Below are 22,440 nucleotides of genomic sequence, written 5' to 3' on the forward strand. Positions count from 1 at the left end.
GGGAACTAGTCTGCTCAAAACACAGGTCACCATCAGCAGTTCATTTCCCAGTCGTAGAGTGAAAGCAACTGAGAACAAATTTTATAAACCCCCAAGTCGCCTGTTCTTTGGGGGCTTTACCATCAATACCACAAACCAGGGCACAATTCCAGAAAACGTATGGAGTCTCTAGTCTAAAGGGAGTAGTCAGATGTATGAGCTTTGACAAGTGAGTTTCATTTGTGGGGAGATATTCTAGAAATAATTTTTCACCCACCTAATTCACAGCAAGAAAGCATTAACAATGCACTTGGAATTCATCAGGAAGAAGTTACAAAAATTATAAGCAGGTGAGTCAGAAGCTAAATGATGAAACTGACTAACTTAAATACACTAGGATAATTTTCATAAATAAAAAGGCGGTTCCTTTTCAAAAAGTTACCACAACAGTAATACTCATTCTATATTATTATTCCTGTACAAGAACCTGACAGCCAAATAATATAGTTTTAATTTTTTTCCCCACTGAGAGATTTAGGTGGAATTTTACACATTATTATAACATTGCTTCTAAAATGGTGAAAATCATTTCCTTTGACTTCCACAATATGGTTTTCTCAATGAGTGGAATAAAAAATTTCAAAATGTGAACCTTTAGATTCACTAAGAACATTATATGAACCACTCTTATGACAGTTTGGATAAAGTTTTCTTTTTAATTAAGTTTTTTTAAGGGATAAAGTTTTCTTTTTAAGGGCTCTGATGTTTACACTACAATAGAGTAACAAAGCATAATGCTCATACGAGGGAGAGGCCACAGGCGTTCAGCCACATAATGTCACCTCAGTGACCGGGACAACTAAGTCATAAGCAACCTGCAGTGCTTCTCCAGAGTCTGAAGGAAGGGACCCAAATTCTTAAGGCCCTCCAAAACCCAGCTCCAAACTCCCATTCTAGCTTCACACCTGCTTTACAGGAATTTTTACACACACTTTGGGGATCTTTATTTTCTCTGCCCCTCAATTTAAAGTAAATTTTATTCCATTCTCTACTGACATCTCTCTTATAAATAAAGACCTAGTAACAGCTGATATAACTTCTCTGAGATGCGTTCTCTAACTATCCCAAAAGAATTACAACCCTGTTTTACTATCTATCACATTGTAGTAAGTAGCCTTGCCCCCAGCACCCTGTGGCCCTACTGTGAGCTTCTATTTCAGGCCAAGGGCCTGGTATCCACACCCCCGTCACCTCTACTGAACACTTGGTCACTCTGTCACACTGTGATTATAAGTGCTCTAAGCCCCTTGATGGCAGGAATTATGTGACCCATTTTAAAAATTTCTTCCAGTGTTTAGTATATTTTTTGTATTCTCCTAATGCCTATTACTACTAAATGGTACTGAATTAAAAGCTGGTAATGAGAGATAGAAAAACCATAGGTATATAGAAATCCAGCTATTAACTCCAAATCTTAATTTAACAAGCTTCAAATCCTCACAAAACTTTAAATACACACAACAGTGCTCCCCCTCAAAAAAAAAACAAATGAAAAGACTCGACAAAACAAAAAGAGCTAATATAAATTTACATAAATTAACCCTTCTTTCTTCTGGCCTCTAGGAGAGCGCCCTTTAAACAGTAAAATGGCTACAGATCAGGAAAAGAAATGAAAAAAGAGAGGCTGCTTCCCTGACATTAGGCAATCACCAAACACCAGTATCACCACAGAATCTTAATCACTCATTCTTACTCAACAATTTTCAGTCGCTCACCACTGCCTATGTAATAGACTAAATTCCTCAGCAGTCAAATGCCGTATGTGATGCAATCCGCCTTTCCAGCCATATTTTCCACCACCTAGAGCAGCACTTCTCAAATGTGAATAATACACGTATCCTTTTTAAAAGAGGAAAAAAAGTTCCTCAACCCCTAAAAACATATCCAGTCCTAGTCTGAGAAATACGACTCTATTCAAACAGCTACATAATGTTTGATCACACAGCATCCTAAGGATTCACCTGGACTTTATCTATCTCAAACCTAACACCTAAGCACAAACACTAGCACTGAAGCCTCCTGGCAGCAACTGGCACCAGAATATACTTGTGATTTTAAAAGTCTAATCACTGAATTGAAAATGCAAAGAAATTCCAACCCCAATATACTTGGTCCACAGTCCCAAGGGTTTGAGACGAATCATTTACAGGGAGACGTCCAAGGTCCTCACTAGGTGCACCACAGGGCCTTCAGGATCTGGTCGCCCACTTGCCTTGGATGTCCAGCCCCGATCTGAGCTCTGTACTCACACACATCCAGTTTATAGGCTCGTTCTGGGCTCTGAATGCTCAGTTAGTTCTTATCCTTTAGGACCCACTCAAGTGTCACCCTTGAGAAACCTTCTCTGATCTTCCTATTCCAAGGTAAGTTCTATTCCTCTGTTTACTTTTATCACTGTAAGTACTAGAATGGCAATCTTCTCCACTAAATTTTGAATTTCCTGAGAACTGGGCCACGTCCCACTCACCTTTACATTCCCAAGGCATCCTTGCAGTGCCTGGCCAATAAGAAATACGTGTTCACTGAATGAAGGACCCCAAATTCATAAACTCCAGCCAAATAAAACTACATGCTGCTATGATCTCTGAGTTCCATTTACTGTACTCTTGCAGTGTACTGACTCTTTGGCCCTCAAAACAACCTATGAAATTGGTTCTACTCTGACCCCATTTCACAGATGAAGTTTAGAGGTTAGGTAACTTGCTGCCCAAGTTCACAGGTTATTTATGATCACATCCTTCCTCCAAGCAGATGTGAACACCTAGGTCATCTTGGTAGAACTGAGGATAACAAGCAGCTCTTTATACATACTGGACATTAAATAAATATTTGTTGAATGAATAATTAAATGGACTCTATATACCCCCCCAATTTGGAAAAGGTTATGGAATTTAGAGGCTCACTGATGTATATATAGAGACAGACAGGTAAGTTCTAGGGCAGAGATAAATTCACATAGGGAGCCATGAGGTAATTTTCTACAGCATCTATTCACATTTATACTTTAAAACATTACCTGCAGTGACCATCTTTCCATTACAGAAACTACAGGTACCTAACAGTCTGTATTTGATAACTAAGCATGTTATCCCTTCATTGTAGCTTTGTGTCATATTGACAGGTGTGGTAACATCTACAACTTTCCTCCAAGATTAGAGTGTTGCCGCAGACAAACCCCAATGTTGCTTCCTGCACTGCAATGTCTGGGCCTCAATGTGTCACAGCACCTCTGCAGACTGAGTCAGGTGTTCCAGGTGCCTCGTTTCCACTTAAATTCACAACAGCTACTCTGTGGGGGAAAAATAAGGAAGAAAAAAGGTCCCACCAAACAGCCTTTGCAAAAATATTCTGCGGCTGCAGTCTCTCAAAGCATGGTGCCCAGTGCCATCTCTTCCATAAAGCCTTTGACTCCCTCAGCTGAAAGCACCCCTTTGCCCTGGAAATCTAAAGAGCATTTTAAAACCTCACTTAAGACCTGTATCATCACACAGAGAGTGTCACCTCTTTTGAGGACAGGCTTTCTGCTTGCATCGTCTTTTATTCCCTCCCTTATTGCCTGCAAAAAGAAGCACAGTGAATAATTTGCTGAATGAATGAACGTACAGCTGAGAAAGTCAACTCTCTGCAGCATGACTTCTAGCCGGTCCTTTCACACAGGAGCAATTGATAACTAGCCTGCAGAGAATTTCCTGGAAGGACGTTAGAAATGAGTTAAATTGATCAATAATGACTGAAAAAAATTTTCAAGGGAGAATGGTGTTTTGCTCTTTTAAGTCAGATTATATACAACAGACTTTTGGAAAAGTGTCAGCCTACAGAGCTGAGAGCATGCCTGATTACCCTGTGTCAAAATTACACGTGTGCACCGTGTATTATGGTGCACATTCAGATAGTTCAAGTGAGTTCTAATTGCTTGGTAAATATACGCAAGAAAAGAGAAAAGATCTAATAGAAGGAAGAAAAGAAAAAAGGAAAATGGGCTGATTTAACTATGGAAGACACTTCACAAAGCTGATAACTGAAAAATGTGTTATGTCCCAAGAATGCACTTATCCCTGTTGTGTTCCCTGGAAACATTTACCTTTAACACGAGCATCACATGGTTCAGAATCCGGCTACTCAACACCTTTCAATTCAAGAAAGACAGTGTCCAACTATGGCTGAGGTTCAGGCTCTGAAGATACAGACACACGGTACACAGATGACAAAGACAAAACCAGGACCCATGCTTCCTGCTCCAAATCTGTGCTCTTGAAACCACAATGACACAGTGAAGCACAGAAAGCTTGAAGAAGAACCTAACGGAAAAACTGTTCAGTGAAGTAGGGGAAAAACTGACCCCCAAATGGCTGTGAGCAGAAGGTCCCTTTTTGCTCAGGAGGCATGAGGTCAAGGTCCTATACCCCAGATCACGTGGGGAGTCTACGCCAAGTCCCTCTGTGACTTCCTAACGCGCAAGGGACTTAAAGATGGCTCGCCCCGTCAGACAGTGACAGCCGTCACGGGCACCGTCCCCGCTGCCTCTGGGAGTCTTTATCGCTCTAACCCATTTCTAGTATTAAAATTCAACTTAGTCAAATAAAGAGATCACATTCCTAACCTCATTCCTGGGATGTAACTGATCTACTAAGTTGAAAGCAGAAGCCCTAGAACAAGTTTTAATTTAACTCTCTTCCATATCAGTCAAAAAGATCACTCTAAAATATTTCTCAGTAGCTTTTCTTAGAAACCTTCTGATAAATGAAATTATAATGAGGTCAATAACATAGTTTATTCTCACCAAATCCAACAGTGCTAATTAGAATACAATCACTATTTTCCCAATATGCGTATATGAAGTTATGCCGGCTGAAACCAATGGAGTGGGAAACAGTTTAAAGGAAGAAATCAAGATCCAATTCTAAAGTCTCATCAGACAGGAACACTTATTGAGCATTATACAGCAGACACAATCTTTTTTGTTGTTGTTTTTCTTTTTTGTTTTTTTTGCGGTATGCGGGCCTCTCACTGTTGTGGCCTCTCCTGTTGCGGACCACAGGCTCCGGACGCACAGGCTCAGCGGCCATGGCTCACGGGCCCAGCCGCTCCACGGCATGTGGGGTCTTCCCGGACCAGGGTACGAACCCATGTCCCCTGCATCGGCAGGCGGACTCTCAACCTCTGCGCCACCAGGGAAGCCCCAGCAGACACAATCTTAATCAACATTCCCTCCCCCCCAACCAAAAAAACCCCAAACCAAACAAAGCCTGATTATCTTAGTTCTGTATGAGCCTTGTTGCTCCCCTACTTTCTCCCGATGTGCAGGTCTAATTAATTAATTAAGCCCCAGAAGGTATCAGAGACTGAGTCATAAACTCAGAAGCAGGATCCAGTTCCACTGCTGATTCACCAGCTAATCCTAGGAAAGTCACGCTTCCCCACTATTCTCATGACGTGAGGTGAGTAAAAAAATCCCACTACGGAATAACATCAGCACGAACGAAAAGCCTTCAAACGTGCAACTAGTATCTGTGTTCTTCCACAGACCGTCAACCAACCATCAAGAGAAAAGAACTGGAAGGCTGGGGCAGCGAGGAAAGGGGTGTGGGAAGAGCAAAGCACTAACTTGCAATCTTCTCACATGGACGTGGCATGGGGCGTTTCCCCAAAGACAAAACAAGGATGCAGTCATCACCCTTACTGTTGCCACAGTGTTGCCTTCCCACGCCGCCCACACGCAGCCTTAGTTCCTGCAAAGATTGCAGAGGGCCAGGGAAGAGTCCCAAAGAGAGAAAAAGAGAGAGGGAGAAACATTCTGGAGGCACCTGCGGCCCATCTTCCCTCTGTCATATCCTACAAGCAGGGCCTGGTGAACTTAAGGACACTTGCCAGATACCGTGATCGGGCACGTGTTGTCCCAAATAAGTAGAACGTTTGTTTGAAATACGAAAATCTGGATGCAGGTGTGACACAAGGCAAACACCGGCCACATTCCAGCATCTCTAGGCACAGAGTAGGGCAGGGGAGCAGACAGGTCATAAGGGAAGACTTGGCAGGAAGCTGACTTCCAATCAAAGTCTCTAATTAGATACTGTGAACTTTAAAAAGCTAAAGAAAAAGTCCCTGAGTAATTAACGTAGAGTTCACTTATATTTACTACCAGATTTGGAGTCTCGGATGAAGAAGATCTGCCATATAAAAACCCCCTGAACTCCCAGACCCTGCATTGCCCTGAAACCTCTATTCCAGGTAAATTCAGTTATGACTAAAAATGTCTGGGCAGGGTCAAAGCCCTCTGGTTTAGCTTACAAGTAGCAAAACTGGTTGAAATGACAGATTTAGAAAACCACTGGAGATGGAATTTCCAGGAAGGACCAGGAACAGGAGGGTTAATGTGACAAAGTGTCAAAAAGAAAAAGCTCTAGAGAGGAGCTCATTGTTTCATGACATGGGCAGGGTGGAGGATGGGGAAAAACCTGAACTCTCCCCCACCAAAAAAAAGACTGATAAAAAAGTTCAAGTGACAGCACTTTTCTAGTGGCTGACCAGACACGGTGCCTCAAATCCGTTTCACAAGACGCAAGTTTCACTACTAAACCGAGGCTTTCTTCAGCTGCCACATGTCCCCCTTGTCCAACCAGAAACATCGTGACTTGGCCCTCACCCTCAGGTGTGTGCAGCGATAAACGTGTGCTTTTGTTACCTGCAGGTTCTGAAGGTCCACCGGATTCAGGATGGACCTCTTGCCCAGACACTAGGGTAACACGTGAAACCCTTTGCAGCCAAAGCCCAACAACCCTCGCTTTAAAAGAGAGACCTCCCTCATAATCAGACCCAGAACAGGTTCTTCAAAGTCAGCTTTCCAATTGCCAAGTAAAGAGTTTATTCTGTTATCAGCTAATGAAAAGCATTCTCCACACATTTCCAATCAAGAAAAATTTCTTGTCACTTCCAATACTGATCAAACCACAACTCTAAAGACTATTCATTCCCCATAAAGGAATGTGACTATCTTTCTGGCACCAAAAGTTTTATTTTTTACTTTAATAAATATGTATTTTCCAACTGCATGGAAGGACACCCCTGGAGTAGAAAGAACGTCAGCTAAGAAGCCTCCTCGGCTACCTTGAGTTTCTCTAGGGTCCAAGGGCAGGACACACGGAGAGTCTAGCCTGCATCTGTCTGGACTCTGAAAGTCTCTTACCTTTGTTTGTTTGTTTATTTATTTATTTTGGCTGCTCTGGGTCTTGCGGCATGTGGACCTTTTAGTTGCGGCATGCAGACTTTTTAGTTGCGGCATGCGAACTTCTTAGTTGCGGCATGCGAACTTCTTATTTGCAGCATGCGGACTTCTTAGTTGTGGCATGCAGACTTTTTAGTTGTGACATGCGGACTCTTAGTTGCGGCACACATGCGGGATCTAGTTCCCTGCGGAGGGATCAAACCCGGGCCCCCTGCATTGGGAGCTCAGAGTCTTACCTACTGGGCCACCAGGGAAGTCCTTTATCTTTGTTTTAAAAGTAACAGTGCTTCCTGGCTTCCTTTTCTAGTTAGGTCAGGGAGGATACACTTTTGTTTTAAATCTCCTGCCTATATTTAATTGCAATTGCAAGATGTTTGACTCACCTCTCCCTCCTCCCTCCCGTTCACACTGGAAATGTAAAGTTGAGAAACAAACCAAACCTGTCCCTGCTTAATGCAACCAAACTGGCAACACCTTATTTTACTGGAGCACTTGACGGCTGCTTCACCAGAATGGAATCCCTATAAATGCGAGCGATACGCTCAGTCCAAACAAATTAAAAATTACTCTCACGATGGATTCCAAATATTACGCTTAGACAATACAACAAACTGTTACTAAACTCATAAATCTGCATCCCACAGCACACACAAAATGTCTTAAGTTCGGGCTTCCCTGGTGGCGCAGTGGTTGAGAGTCCGCCTGCCGATGCAGGGGACGCGGGTTCGTGCCCCGGTCCGGGAAGATCCCACATGCCGCGGAGAGGCTGGGCCCATGAGCCATGGCCGCTGAGCCTGTGCGTCCGGAGCCTGTGCTCCGCAACGGGAGAGGCCACAACAGTGAGAGGCCCGCGTACCACACACACACACACAAAAGTCTTAAGTTCAAGTTACCAACATGGTTCCACCCCTCTGACAGAATGAACTCCGGGAGCCTCAATAATCCTCGGCAGGAACCCCATACACTTTTGCTGAGACAGGAGACAAAAGGGAAAGATACCAGGGCTCCAGCCGGACCCAGGCCCCCTGTGCTCAAGCCTCTCAGTGCTCCAGACAGGCTCTGCATTCTACTCTAATCCTCTTTCTTTTGTAACACGAGCCTCTCCATGACAGAAAACATTTGGTTCCAAAGGACAATCCTGCAGAATGCCTTGGAGTTCCTCCTTAGAGCTGACAGATTCATAATTAAAAGTAAAAGCACAAAGTGCTCTCTCACTGAGGGTTTTCTCCCTCTGGGGAAGGGGATGCTCTGATTTTGTCCTATCCTTTCTCTGCAGGCCAAGGCACCACCCTGAAGGTGAAACATGTGAAGGAAGTGAACCATGAAGACATGAACAGCCTGTTGAGATGGGCTCTGTCCCGCCAGAGATACGATCCTGCCACAAGGACAAGGTGCAGTTCCCTCTGCCCGCGAGAAGGCTCATCACACCTGATCCCGGAGTGCCTCCTTCTGTGGGTCTGATGAAGACATCGGGAAGCACCGGCTTCCAGCACGGCATGGCGGGACAACTCACGAGTCTTCGGGTTGTTTTAAGCCACGGGTGCAAAATCCAGTATAAAGAAACTCAGACTCCACACCTATTCCTTGTCTGACACTGCTCACTCCAGGTGGAGCTCTAGTGCGTGTCTGACGGCAAGCTCTTTTCTGCTACTATTTCAAAAACGAAATGTATGAATGGTAGCTGCACCCCAATCCACCTTCCAGTAAGGATCAGAAGTCACCTCTGGGAAAAACATGTCAGATATTTTGTATCCCTGGGGTTTCATTACATCTTTAAAAGGTCTGCTTCATACTCATGGAGATCATAGCCACACACAGACGATCAAAGCGATCTTGAGCTCTGCTTTCAACTGCACCTGTTTTCCCATTTCCCATACTGTCTAGTTAAGTATAACCATGTCCTATACCACCAAGAGATATCCCTTCCTGTGAATGCTCCCCTGGAGGCCAGGGATCCCTCAGAGCTGGCTGACTCAATGTTCACTTGATTCCATACAGAGGTTTTTTGGTTTATAATTTCCTCTCCTTTGTAGGGAAACATCACTCATCCAACAATCAACATAAACTGTTTCCCTGTAGCAAAAGTGGTCTACTTACCACGGGAATTTATATTAGTGAATCCATAATGCTGCTCTATTAATATGAATGCTGACACTTTTAAATACTCCCCCGTCAGGAACACCTTCTGTCCGTTACAAGGTGTAGATTCTTACCTCCTCAGGTGATCTCATTTGGATGACCGAGCAGCAAACACCTTCCCACCGGGAGGACTAAGCACTTTCTCACGGGCACTGAGCAGGCAGCACTGACCCGTTAAGTGCGAACACAGAGAAGGCACCTCAGCACAGTGCCTGGCATAAAACCGACATTCAAAGAAGTTAATTCTCTCTCCCTAACTTCTTTTTCCTCTGTTTATTTTAGATCTTCAGGCTTCATATCACTATCCAAATCTCAAAGCTCTTGTAAACTCTTAGATTTACAATCCAAGCAAAAAATTATACCCTAGTCCACGATGTGCAGCCTATCTAGAGTTACTCACTTGGTTGTGGAAATGCTGAAACTGGTGCAGAACAGATAACCCCAACTTCTGAATTATTTGCGGCTCCAAAGTTCATTTGTAAAGTTTCTTTTCCTTAGAAACATGATGTTATATTTAGGATCTCAGGCCACAAATGCCTATTTGACACACAATACATCTGAACTACAATACCAGCGTTTCTGCCGGGATGGAGCACAGTACCATGGACACAGCAGGCACTTGGATATTTGTTGGGTAAAGTTATGAAGTCCTGCAACTGGGGGCAAGGTGCACAGCTGGCTTTGGATGAAATCTTTCTATAGTCTAAGTCTGTGTCTATCTTCCTCCCACCTTCCTGATGTCTCCTCATGCCCAACAATTTCCTAATCCTCTCTTCCCAAAGTGGCCAGTGCCCTCCTACCTTACAAACTGTAAACTTCAGCATCTCACCAGAGCACCTTATTTTAATGTTTCAAAGGGAACCACTTCTTCTCCCTGCCAAAATTACCTCAAGCAGCTGATCTCAGCCATATATCAGGAGGGAAGAAATCTGATTAAGTTATTTCTCAATGAAATGTGAATGTCAGATAAACTATAATTTGTGTAGATATTCCTGACTCTTAAAAAGATGCCCGACCACCCAAACAAATCTAATTTTGTGTGGAGTACAGAAAAATGAATGAAATAGGTATATACAGTAGAGAGATCAGGGCCACCAGGGGGGATTGCTTCTCAGATATTTCTGCTTTTCAAAGCAACTTCCTTCTCCCCTGCTGCTTTGAAGTCTAATAACTTTTTTTTAAACAAGTTTCATAACGTCTTCAAGTTTCCATGGTAACAGCAAGTATATGATTATGCTGGTGATGGAGTGTGTACAGGGACAGGATGAGTGTAGCTTGGACAGTGCTTTTCCCAACCTAGAACCTAAGCCAAGGTGTTCAAGATTCAACCTGACGCGTCCTAAAAACAATCACCTCCAAAGAGCAGCAGAAGCTACAGAGAAGATTCTCATGTTGACCCTGGGCTGGAATTCTGGTTTTACTCCTCCTGGCTTGGCCAAAAGGGTATATTAGATATCTTTAAAAAGTGGGGGAAGAAGGGAATGCCACATGTCTCCAAGAAACCCTATGTTTGTGGGGGAGAATGAACTGGAATTAAGAATCAACAAATGTGTCCTAAATGAGAACAAGAAAGTGGGTTGCTTTCAAAATAAGAAGTGAAAAAAATCTATACAGGATGCTGCATGTATATCTATTCACTCTAGTTGCCCTGGGGCATCAAGTACTTTCAGTGTGAAAACAGAAAACATCAACTTGCAGGGAAAGCAAAATATCTACAGACTTAATTTCAACACACACTTGAAGCTGATGCCTGATATCAGCTTCAAAAGGCAGCAGCCTCATTAAGAAATGACACGAGCCCCATCTGGGGCTGGCAAAGGCTTAAAAAATCAAGTCAGTGCTGGGGGTCTGGAAAGGAGAATGAAACTGAATTTCCCTGCATCAATTAACAATGCTATTAAGGCTACTTAGGACATGCCTCCGACAATACTTCTTAATACAAACAAGCTGAAGGCCTTCAAAGTAAAACCAGCCATTATCCCCACCCATCATCTGGACTTTCATTACTCCCACCCTGAAGAGTGACACATCAAACAAAGCACCCTGCCCACACGCAGGGCCTTTCCGCCAAGATCTCCATGTACCCTGACAAGTGCTTATTAGTCCTGACGACACCCCAGCAAAGAAGAGAGTTGACCACTGTGGCCTTTTTATTCTCCTAGGCGGAAAAGAGGGGGAAAACTAAGCCAGTGAATCAAGGGACCAGTCCAAGGTCACAGATAAGTCAGAAAAATGAACTCAGGACTTCGATGCGCTTGATCAGCTCCTCCACAATTTCTCCATCAGCCCCTAATGGCAAATAGGACAAATTTCCCTAGCTTGATTTAAGAACAGAAGCACCCGGGGGGCACACGGCCAACTCTTCTTACAGGCTGCTTGCACGTTGAGTCCTATTATGATATTTAATTTCAGAATAACTCTAACAACATTTGTATAAAACGAAATGTTTACTTTTCCTTCTACTAGCTTCTCTGTACTGACTTCACTCTTTAATCAAGCACCAAACTCTGGACTAAGCAGCCTGAAGACGTTTGCATAGGATGGAGGTGGTCAGTAGGATAACTTTAAGGCAATTACAGCAACTTAAGCTTCCTAACAGACTGGCAGACCCCACTTACTACATCCTGCACTCTTAAGACACACTTTTGCCTTAGACACCACAACCATAGTACGAAAGGAAAGTAATTATAATACAAAGTTAACACGGGTCTCAAGAATCCAGTCATATGATTTTTAATAGCAAGGCTAGGTGGGAAAAAATTAAATTCTACAATACTTAGCACCTAACTCAGTGTCTTATTCCATAATTGCTAAAATTCTTGTTGAATAAATAAAAGAGAAAATAGAAGAAAGGTTGAGAAAGGACAGGAAGGTGATGGTAACTTTGTACCTGGTCCTTGATATACAAAAGTGTTCCTACGACTGCAACCAACAGTAAAGATCAGTCTGACCTGAGCAACTGCCCGAAATTAATGTGTTTCTATTGTGTTGCCTGAGCTCCAAATTTTAAACTAAGGCAAAAAAAAAAATACCAGAGTGCTAATAATTTAGTGAAGAGATGGGTTCTACTAAAAGGGAAGAAGGCTGTAGGAAGGGCAGCATGACTGAAAAATCTGCTTAATTTTTCTTAAAAGGTACTAAAACTTCCAAATACAATTATCCAAATGACCATCTGAATTGGAGGCAACTCTTCACTTGTCAAAGCCCAAGAGAGAAGAACCGTAAGCAAGTTGTGTTCCCAGGGTAGCGACACAAGACGGAGCACTAATGACAACCTGTACTCGAGGACCTTTCTGAAGAAACGCCACCAGCTTCACAGGCCCTGTTCCAATCACCCTTACTACACACCCGGAGGAGGGAAGAGTCAGGAACTGATTCCACTCTGCAAAGGAGGAAATGGAGCCCAGAGTGAGGAGTCAGACTCGAGGCCAGACAGTGGCTGCTGGCCCTGCTGCGGGAGAAGAGAACAGACAGGGGAGAGGGACGGTTCTGTACATCTGGGAAAGTGCCATATGTCCAGAAAATGTGAACCAGTGAAAAGACAGAAAGTGAGAACCAGCTGGCTGAGGAACAGGACACACGGACAGGCTGAGCAGGGGGCCTGTTTCGTCCTGTCCTGCTTCAAGCCCCTCATGACCATGGCCGTGACCTGCCTTCCTAGCCTCGCTTGTTCTCCCTCCTCCTTAGCAAAGGAGGGAAAACAAGTAAAACTGAAAAAAACAAAAAAAAAATCGGTTGTCCAATCACTAAGCTCCTCCCACTCCTCAAAGAGCTGGTTAACACAGGAGTCCCTGGACTTCGTTACCTACCTTTGCTTCATCATTAATGTCCCAAGTGAAAGAAATGGCATTATAAGCAATCTCCTCAATGTTACTTATGGTGTTGAAGCTTTCTTTGTAGTCAGCTGTATGAGGGACGAGAAAGAAAAAGAAAGTCGTGGTTTCTAGTTTCCAACATGAGGTTACAGCAGTTCAATGTAAGATTCAGCTTTTAATATTATCACTGCTGGATACTTTAAATTAACATTTTGTTGGGTTGAAAGAAGCTCAAAAAAGGAAGAAAAAGAATCACAATTTTTGTAATGGAGGCAAGCTTAGACATTTTTAAATTTATCCCATTTTATCAAAATTAGGACACTTAGGTCTAAAAAGTTTAAATAACTGTCCCAAGGCCACAAAACTAAGTCCAGAGAATCAAGACTGGAACTCAGTTCTTTTCATTCTTCTGAAAGAGAACATGAATATTACCACAGGCAAAGAAAAGAAGTAACACAAAGATTAAGAGCCATCTTGCGATACAGACAATGGTCTTACATGAAAATTATATACATGGCAAGAACACGGGTTTTCACAAAGTTACCTGACTAAATATGGATTTGCACAGGTCTGCTGCTCTTACTCCAAGTGATGAATCTCTGGGTCTATTTACAGACAGAAGAGACTTTCGATGCAGTTCAACATGTAACTAGGGAAGACTGTGTGTGTTGCTGCACAGCAGCAGTATCTTCTTTAACTTGGTGATTTTTTTTCCCTCCACCTATTACCATCTCCAAATAATCAGAATCTCTTAAAGAAGACACTACCCCTCAAACAATTTGTAGACTGAAAAGCAGGACACTCTTACACGAGCTGGCGCTACAGCTCCTGGCCCCAGTGTCACATGGAAAGCCACCACATGGGGCATGTGTCCTCATGAAGGAAGTAATGTTAAGAGCACCGATTCCAGGAGGCCAAGGACAATGTTTGGAACAGATCAGTAGCTGGCATAAAAATTCAAATGCATTCGGCAGGAAGCTGATCACTGCCAAAAATAACTGGATTTAGAAAACTGGATGCTTGCACCTCTGGGAATAAAAGCAGGCTCCGGAGCTACTTACCTATGTCAATGCATCTTTGTTTAGCCGTGTGCTGCCGCGAGTGCCAGTATTTCCAGTGCCTTAACTGATCTTCCCTGCTTTTGTCCTCGGCAAAAACCACCATGATCACACTCTGTGAAAGAGAATGCGTCACGACGTAAAGACACGAAGGCGTGAGTATCTTTTGGAAAACTTAGTTCTCGATTTTGCGGTGAATTAAAGCTGCAATTTCAGATCTTAATTTAGATCTGCCTCAGACCTGGAACTAGTAAGCTCTGACCAGCTTTCCCAGAGACGAGAACTGACAGCAGGACTTACTCGGACTTTGCTGATGGGGTGGTGGATGCCCTCGTTGCTGCTCACTTCCCTCAAGGTGACAGGATAGAACTGGCCTTTGTTCAGGTACGTCATGGTGCTATCTCCCGGCTTCTGTCGGAGCGATTTTGAGGCTTCTAGGGTATATTCAAAGTTGTTCCTAGAAAACAAAAAAACTCACAGATCTCTAATTCACTCTCTTGGAAGCTTCTTAAATGCCTGAGCTCAAACTTGACATGCTTTAGTGTGGATGTATGCAGAGAGCAGATGACTAGAAACATCCAACTGACCATGTCATGCTATAAATAGATAGCAGTTGCTGCTTTTTCCAGAGTAAATATAATCTTAAGCAACCCAGAAATTCTCAAATCTCTCAGATGTGGGACTACTAAATGCCTACTAGAAAATCTGTGAAGTGATGTTAACAAATTAGAAGTTTGGAGGCAAAGGATATTAATGATATGAATGAGTGAAAAGCACTCCGGAAGGAACTCTCACAAGACATGCTACCAACCTGGTATTTACCCAGCAAAGGTTGCAAACAGGAGGCCGGGAGGCCTCTGACTAAATGTGATTTGGCCTGCCAGCACTTTTTTGTTGTTTTTGCTTATAATTTAAATGTACTCAGATGGCGCTCCACGGTTGTCTACATTTTCTTTTATCTTATAGCACCACGTCTATATTCCCCTGAAGTTTTTTAATAACCTTGTTGGGCCAGGGGTTGGCAAATTACTCCTATTTTTATACATAAAGTTTTATTGGAATGTAGCCACGCCCTTTGTTTACACATTACGGCTGCTTCTGTGCTTCAGCGACAGAGCTGGGCAAAGCTGGGCAGTTTCGACAGAGGCTGTATGGCCCACAAAGCCTAAAATATTTACTATCTGATCGTTTACAGAAAAAGTTTGTTGACCCCTATCCTAGATCCTGAAGGCATTTGAGTTTGTGACTCCTGTACCTTGAGGCAGGTCTATAAGGCAGTCTCAATTCCCATAAAATCCTAGACTTTTAAATAAAACTTTTATTTAAAAATACAGCACACATAAAAATGCATAAAACGAAATTACACTCCTAAAAAAACTAAAGATGTTTATATATAACTTGGAAAATATTGACATTTCCAGAGTGAGATGCAATTTTGTGACCTATAAAAGAGGTTGTCAGCCCAGTAAACAGTTGACTCCATTTATTTTATCATTAGTGAGACTAATAAAAATATAAAAGCCTTTATCCACCTGATGTTATTCCTAAATTCTCACAGAATTATACACTTTTGCAAACAGAAGGGACCTCAGATCTAATTTAATCCCTTCACCTCTTCTCTGAGATTCCATTCTACTACCACTACTACTACCATCACATAAAGAAACCGAAGGAAAGAAAAAGCACCAACACCAAGAATTAGGGAAACATGAAACACAGTTCAGAGTGCAAAACTGAATGCACTAAAGCAAACGTCCTCCAGCAAGGACGTCACCACACTGACTGCAAGGAAGTAAAGTTGAAAGCTGCGAAAGCCACCTCTGATTTTCCAAGATCAAATTAACAAAAAGGAAGTAAGTCGTACAAGCTGAAAGTTACAAATCAAATTAAAAGACAACTATTACCCAGAAACACTGTCAAAAACATAGTCCTCTGAATTCATGCCAGGCATCCGCAGACTGAGATCCGAGGGGAAGAAAACCTGAAATATCAACGTGATAAGCCACAACGATGTAACTGGTTATCAGGCTCACTAAAGACCAACGTCTGGTACAGCATCAGAGCATGTGGCTTACAGCAACCCACCACTCTTCCAAAGTTTGTCTGAAACAAAAATTTTGATGCTACAAAAAATTTTAAAAGAAAATTAAAAAGAAAAAAATATCCATTTATACATCCCTTGATTAAATTAAGACAATTTACATAAGTGCTCCCACAAAGCGCTTCCTTCTTCTCTCTTCCCATCTTTCCCACACATCCCAATTCTGTCCAAACTCTGGAATGTGCAACCAAAATCTCACGACTTTTAGGAGTTAGCTCTATCGCTGCACCAAGTTAAGATACGGTATCAAGTCGGCACCACGGCTGGATGGATCGGTGCACTCTCCCAGGAAAGGTTACTATTCTACTAACTCTGTAAGTGGAGACGGATGCTCCTTTCCCCCATAAGTCATTAAATACAGTTCCAAACGTCCTCAGTCCCTAACTTTTACCCGAGTGACATGTTCATCACCACAGAGCCCTCAGAAGTAATTGGAATTAATTGGTAAATGTCACACAATGCACTTGTCATCAAGCTCTACCCGCCTCCCCGACAATGTACCAAGCAAGAAACACTAAGCAAATATATGATAAATCATTTTATATTAAGACCAGTTGCGGGGAGCTTGTTTTGGTCTAGGACAAAAGCCGAAAACAGACTGTGTGCCTATGTCTGCTGTCCACGGAAGATTAAGTATGCAGCTCTCCTCATTCTCCAGCAAATCACTTTGCTGAAATCATAATTGTTAACTCAGCTGCTTGTAAGATTAGCCATGTGCCCTTGATAATAATTTCTGGTTTTATAGGTTTAGTTTACAAATTATACCCATGGACCTTTTCTCTTTAAGAAAAAAAGAAAAACAACTCTTTTGTTCCCAATCCACTGAATTCAGGCTGAGTTTCAAGCTTACATAACAAGGAAGAGGTGGAACCCAATACTTATACAAACACACAGCGTCTTAGGAAGATGCTTTCATTTCCTGTACCTCCTGAACGCCTTCCTTGAAGGTCTCTGAGAAGGTAGAGTCTGGAGTACGCCTTTGAGCATTTGGGGGTTGAGCACCAGAGCTGAACTGGTCAGCATTCAGGTTCCGGTCGAAAACCACCACACGCTCTGTGGGCTCAGGATGATACACTGCTGGGGGGATCCCCACAGCAAAGCCGTGGTGCTGGGTCTCCGTCTTGATGGAGTGGGTAGGCATCGCTGCTATGGAGACAGTGACCGTGGTGTCAGGAGCTGTCAGATGGCCCCTCTTGTCGATGCCCAGCTGGTTGCCATGGGGAAGGACAATGTTAAATGGCACATTTTTCAGCACTTGCACTCTGTTTTCTCCAGCAGAAATGAGGGGCTGCTCAGTCACGTTTGATATGCTATTTCTTTAAGAAAAGAAAAGAAAATTGTGTTTTCAAACTCAATGCTGATACAGTTCCTTGACAATTTTAATCTTCCTAATGGCATTGGGCTATTGGGTCCCGTGCAATAATAATACTATACTTGGTAGAAACAAAATAAATAGGAGATGGCACAACAACCCGTTACCAGAGAAAGGGAAAAAAATGCTTTATAGTTACAGGGCAAGTAAAATCCAGAAGTATCGAGTAAAATTTCATTTGAAATGCTGAGAACTCAGAGCGTTCCTCTACTATATTTTATTTCCAATAATCCTATAAAATGATCATATTTTACTAGAAGCCTGAAGCTACAAACGTGATTAACTGGAGCAGTACAGGCTGGTGGTTAAAGTACAGACTCTACGGTCAGACAATGTAGATTCAAAATCCTTCAGTAACTACGTGCTCATCTATAAAATGGGGATAATGATGGTACCTATCCTCACAAGGTGGTGATGAGGATGAAACGAGAATATGCGTATAATGATGCCTGGCACACGGGCTCAGGAAGTGTGAGGTACTTGGTCCTCAACCACCACTTCTCCCAGTACTTAGACTCACTTGCTTTCCCTATATTTGCACAAATTACTTTTGGCTTAATAAATATCCTGGGCAATATAAGATGATTTTTAGTTTAGAGTAAAATTGATACATTTTCAAAGCCCCCTCAAACCATATAGGCTGATACCTTTAAGGGAAAAAAGCTATTCGGCAACTTTGCACGTTTCAAGATCAATAAAATATTCAAACCTTAAACCATAAGTTCACTCCCAAGACTGTCTTAAAGAAATTTCTTTAGAGAAAAAGGAAAAAGCTATTTAGAAAGCTGTTCATTAAGGCTTTGTAATAGCAAAAATCAGATACAGCCTTAATGTTAAGGATAGCTAGGGTCTGCCTTAAAATATTCTAGCAAAAATAAAATTTAAAAATTAATTAATTAGAAAGTTGGAGAAGAGGGAAGAGTAGATCAAAAAGGAGGAAGTAAGTTGATAACAGTTGAAGCTGAGTAGCTACTGGCTTATACTATTTCTCTACTTTTGTTATGTTTGAAAGTGCCTATAACAAAAATTAAAAAATAAAAGCCATAAGCCCTTTTCCAAATTATGAAGATTAAAACAGCAATATGGAAAATATTTATGAAATATACTGAGTAGAAGAAAATCCTATCTGTGAATATAATCACAGCCCCATAAAATGCGCCTGCACGCCCAAACGGCAAACAACTAAACTGTGAGCACAGTGGGATTCTGAGTGATCATTCTTTCTTCAAAAATGTTTTATTCTTTTATTACTAATAGAACACAGGGCAATTTAAAAGGCACATTTAACTTTTTTTCTTCATGGCTATAAAGTCAAGGTTTAATTTGAATTTCTGAAAGTTTTAACCTAAAAGATTTCAAAAATAACCTCAACAGGAGTTTGGAATACAGCTAAACATACTTTATTAAATTTTACTCAATTAGGCAGTTATTCAAGATCATTGATACTTATTTTTTTTAATGGACCCCCACCATTGCCTTAAGACACATCCTTCTTAAGAGAACCTAAAAGACAAATAAGCAAACAGTGCACTCACGTGGTTACTAAAAACATCCCTTTGGGTGCGGAGAAAGTTATTGCTTTTGTTTTCTAGAAAAGGCAACTACACCTAAAGAAACGGGTGACTTCTCAGCAATAGAATCGTAATTATTAGTGAGAGACAAATCAGTAATGAAATCTGAATTCAGATATTAAGAGGCCAACTTACCCATCTCTTCCACCAGCGCCTGTTCATTTAAACAAACTTTTGCTTTATTTTCACAGAAACCTGGCATTTTCAAGTGTACTGTTTTATGCTCTGTATTAAACATTACCTTTTGCTATGATCTGGCTCTGGGTGCTCAACATCTGGCTTTGCTGTTGATGACCTTCTCTCTCGTGGAACCTTAGATATTAACACACACGACAACAATTTAGTTCTTACTCATGAAGTAGAGACACAGTCCTTACTTTTCAGTAAGCTCAACCATTCACATGCCTACTGACTGCCTACCTAACCCCAGGCTCTGAGGACACGCGACGAATAAGACAGTATCTGCCCTCAAGGAGTTTACAATCTGGTCACCGGGTTGATATGTAAAAACCAACTTTTATTTAGTTGCCAAATAAATTCAGAATATCCAACATTTACTTTGTCATTGAGTTTGGGTTTTATCTGTTAAAAGAAATACCTCTGGTCTGGTTCTACCCATTTATCTACATAATGTAATAGAGAAGAAGCTACTGAAAACACAACTGCGCTCTTTCAACATTCTCCCTGCTCTTCTCTGCTACCCTTCCTTTCAGATCAAACGCAAAACCAAAATGATCAGCCATATTAACGGTTCACTCCAAGATCCAAATGTTGGCTCCAAATGATAAATTTCTTTAGATACGTTGGGATTCACACTGTCTGTTACCCAAAGGACAAATCAAACTCTGTTGGGTCGATTCCTTTTTTGATTCTGCTCCCCTTTGCATAGGAGGTGACAGCAGGCAAACATTACTGGGTGTACTGCAGACATCAACCCAGCTGAGACTTATTCCCAACATGTACTCCAAAACCACTAAGATGTTTGAAACTGGTTTTCAATGTGAACGTAGAAATTCTATCCCTACATTCTTATTCTACCCTTAAAGACAAAATAAATTATTGTTTTACGTATTAACAACACGCTTTTAAAGCTTTACCAAAGTTACTATATAAAAATGACTGATGGTTACACCCAAACAATTGAAACAAATAAGTCAGTTTATTTAAAAAGGAAAATAAATAACCCTACAGCTATTGCAAGAAGGCTGACATGCAGTACTACTAAGATTGCCACCCTTAATGGACAGACATGAGGATTTATCTCCTAAGATGTAAAATACTTTTAGGATGACCCTTTATTTAAAATACACACACATACAACCACTGCAATTAGTGTTATTACATAGGTCTTTCTGGCACTAAACTTGTTGGGTTTCTCCCATTCTCAAAAGTTTCAATTAAAAATATGTAACTTCAAACTTCATACTTAATACATAGAAATTTACGGCTTTACACTGAGTCAATAAAACAAGCCATAAGAAGAACAGATAATATAAGTTCTATTTGTGGCACACGTCCCAGGCAAGGGTTTCTTCTAGCATCCTCGGTTACTGTGCAAGTTTCCATTCATATTTAAGGGAAAAAAACTTACCTCGGACCTCAAACACAAGCTGGACACATGGCCTCATACCAGAAAACAATTAAATCTTTTGTTTAGGTCGCCCCCCCCATTTTGATAATCAAACTATCTTCTTTGCTTTTTACCCTCTGCATTTCTTGTATTCAGAGAAGAATACAGTGTCAGAATGTAACAGAGGGCACGCAACTGGTGAATCTGGGTGAGAGTATCTGGGAGTTAATTATCTTGTTATTCTGAGTTTTCTATAGGTTTGAACGTTTCAAAAACAAAGAGATGGTAAAAATAAGCTGTAATATATTGCCATTCCTGGGCTGTATCTTACAGTTTATATATATACGGGCTATGGGTCAGAGAGAAGAACGCCAAAGTAAAGCCAGCAAGCAGAGCCTGCCCCCCACAGGGCAGCGAGGCACACTGAGGCGGGCGCTTGGGCGCAACCTGAAACCCTGGCTGCAACACATACTAGTTGTGTGACCTGAGAATCTTATTTTTATCATCTGCAAAACAGGGATAATAGCACATATTTTCCAGGGTTGCTGGAGGGATCAGAAATCACATTCATTCTGGTAACATGGCTAGCACAATACAGGTAATCAGTAAGTGGTAGCTAGTATTATTAGGATAATGATGACGGTACAGATCAGGGGTGTCATCTCCAGATAGGAACACCATGTAAAACTCCAGGCGGAGAACAGGCTGTGTTTAATTAAGACTAATCCAAATCTCTAGGAACAGGCAACAAAATATATCCTGACCTTAGAACCAGAAAGTCCAAGGCTAGAAAATACGGGTTTTGTTTTTTTCATGAATCCCACAATCAAATCAATCAAATCAAATGCTCTGTAAGATCATTTAGGGAAAAGGAAACCACTCTGACTACATAGGAATAAAGGTTAGAGCACAGGTAAATGAACCAACGTCCACTCTTGATGGCACTAAGAACTACCTCTGGAAAAATGATCAATCTCATTAAGGCACAGGTAACATCTTTTATGGGAGCTTCACCTTTCAGATAGAGCCAGAACAGCTGGCTACTTTACACATTTTAAAAATGACCCGTTGATTCTACGATTGTAGATTTTCAGCTTTGAACCACAGTAAGTCAAAGTACTCATTAAACTATTTATAGTCACTACAGAAGCAACCTGCATTACATTCTACCAGCAAATTACTGTTTTATACGCTGTTGAATCAAGTGTGCCTTGGGCTGTTGTTAGGGTTTTTAAAGAGCAGGCAAACGCACCTTGTAGTAGTCATAGAGCAAGCCCAGCGCAGCTGCACTGTCTTCATCTCCATTGATGCTCATCATCGCTTTGGTTGCTGCAGTGAGAGGGTTTTCCAGGAAAGATTTCCAGGCTTCATCCTCACTAGTGTAGGAACGACGCTGTGGATAAAGTGCTTCATTCTGAAGAACCAACACTGGCCGTTTGCTTAGGAGAAATTTTTTTAAGAAGAAAAAAAATATATATATCTCTATCTCACATCTTTTTCTACTGCAGGTCATCATAAGCTAATTCTTTAAAAGGCAAACAACCAATTCCTTG

The 22,440-nt window shown here is 41.7% G+C and overlaps 1 protein-coding gene across 1 annotated transcript in view; it reads right to left on the bottom strand.

Annotated features, from left to right (window-relative positions):
• Positions 1 to 22,440, bottom strand: part of GRHL1 (grainyhead like transcription factor 1) — a 44,734-nt gene that overhangs the window by 19,127 nt on the left and 3,167 nt on the right. Inside the window, exons 2-8 of the mRNA XM_079941218.1 lie at positions 22,140 to 22,326; positions 19,559 to 19,629; positions 17,300 to 17,690; positions 16,178 to 16,254; positions 14,574 to 14,730; positions 14,277 to 14,388; positions 13,210 to 13,304 (exon numbers count right to left, since the gene is read on the bottom strand). Of these exons, the coding sequence (XP_079797344.1) occupies positions 13,210 to 13,304; positions 14,277 to 14,388; positions 14,574 to 14,730; positions 16,178 to 16,254; positions 17,300 to 17,690; positions 19,559 to 19,629; positions 22,140 to 22,326 (1,090 nt within the window). The remainder of the gene's footprint in view (positions 1 to 13,209; positions 13,305 to 14,276; positions 14,389 to 14,573; positions 14,731 to 16,177; positions 16,255 to 17,299; positions 17,691 to 19,558; positions 19,630 to 22,139; positions 22,327 to 22,440) is intronic.

This window comes from Stenella coeruleoalba, assembly GCF_951394435.1.
Source record: "Stenella coeruleoalba genome assembly, chromosome: 13".
Taxonomy (NCBI): domain Eukaryota; kingdom Metazoa; phylum Chordata; class Mammalia; order Artiodactyla; family Delphinidae; genus Stenella; species Stenella coeruleoalba.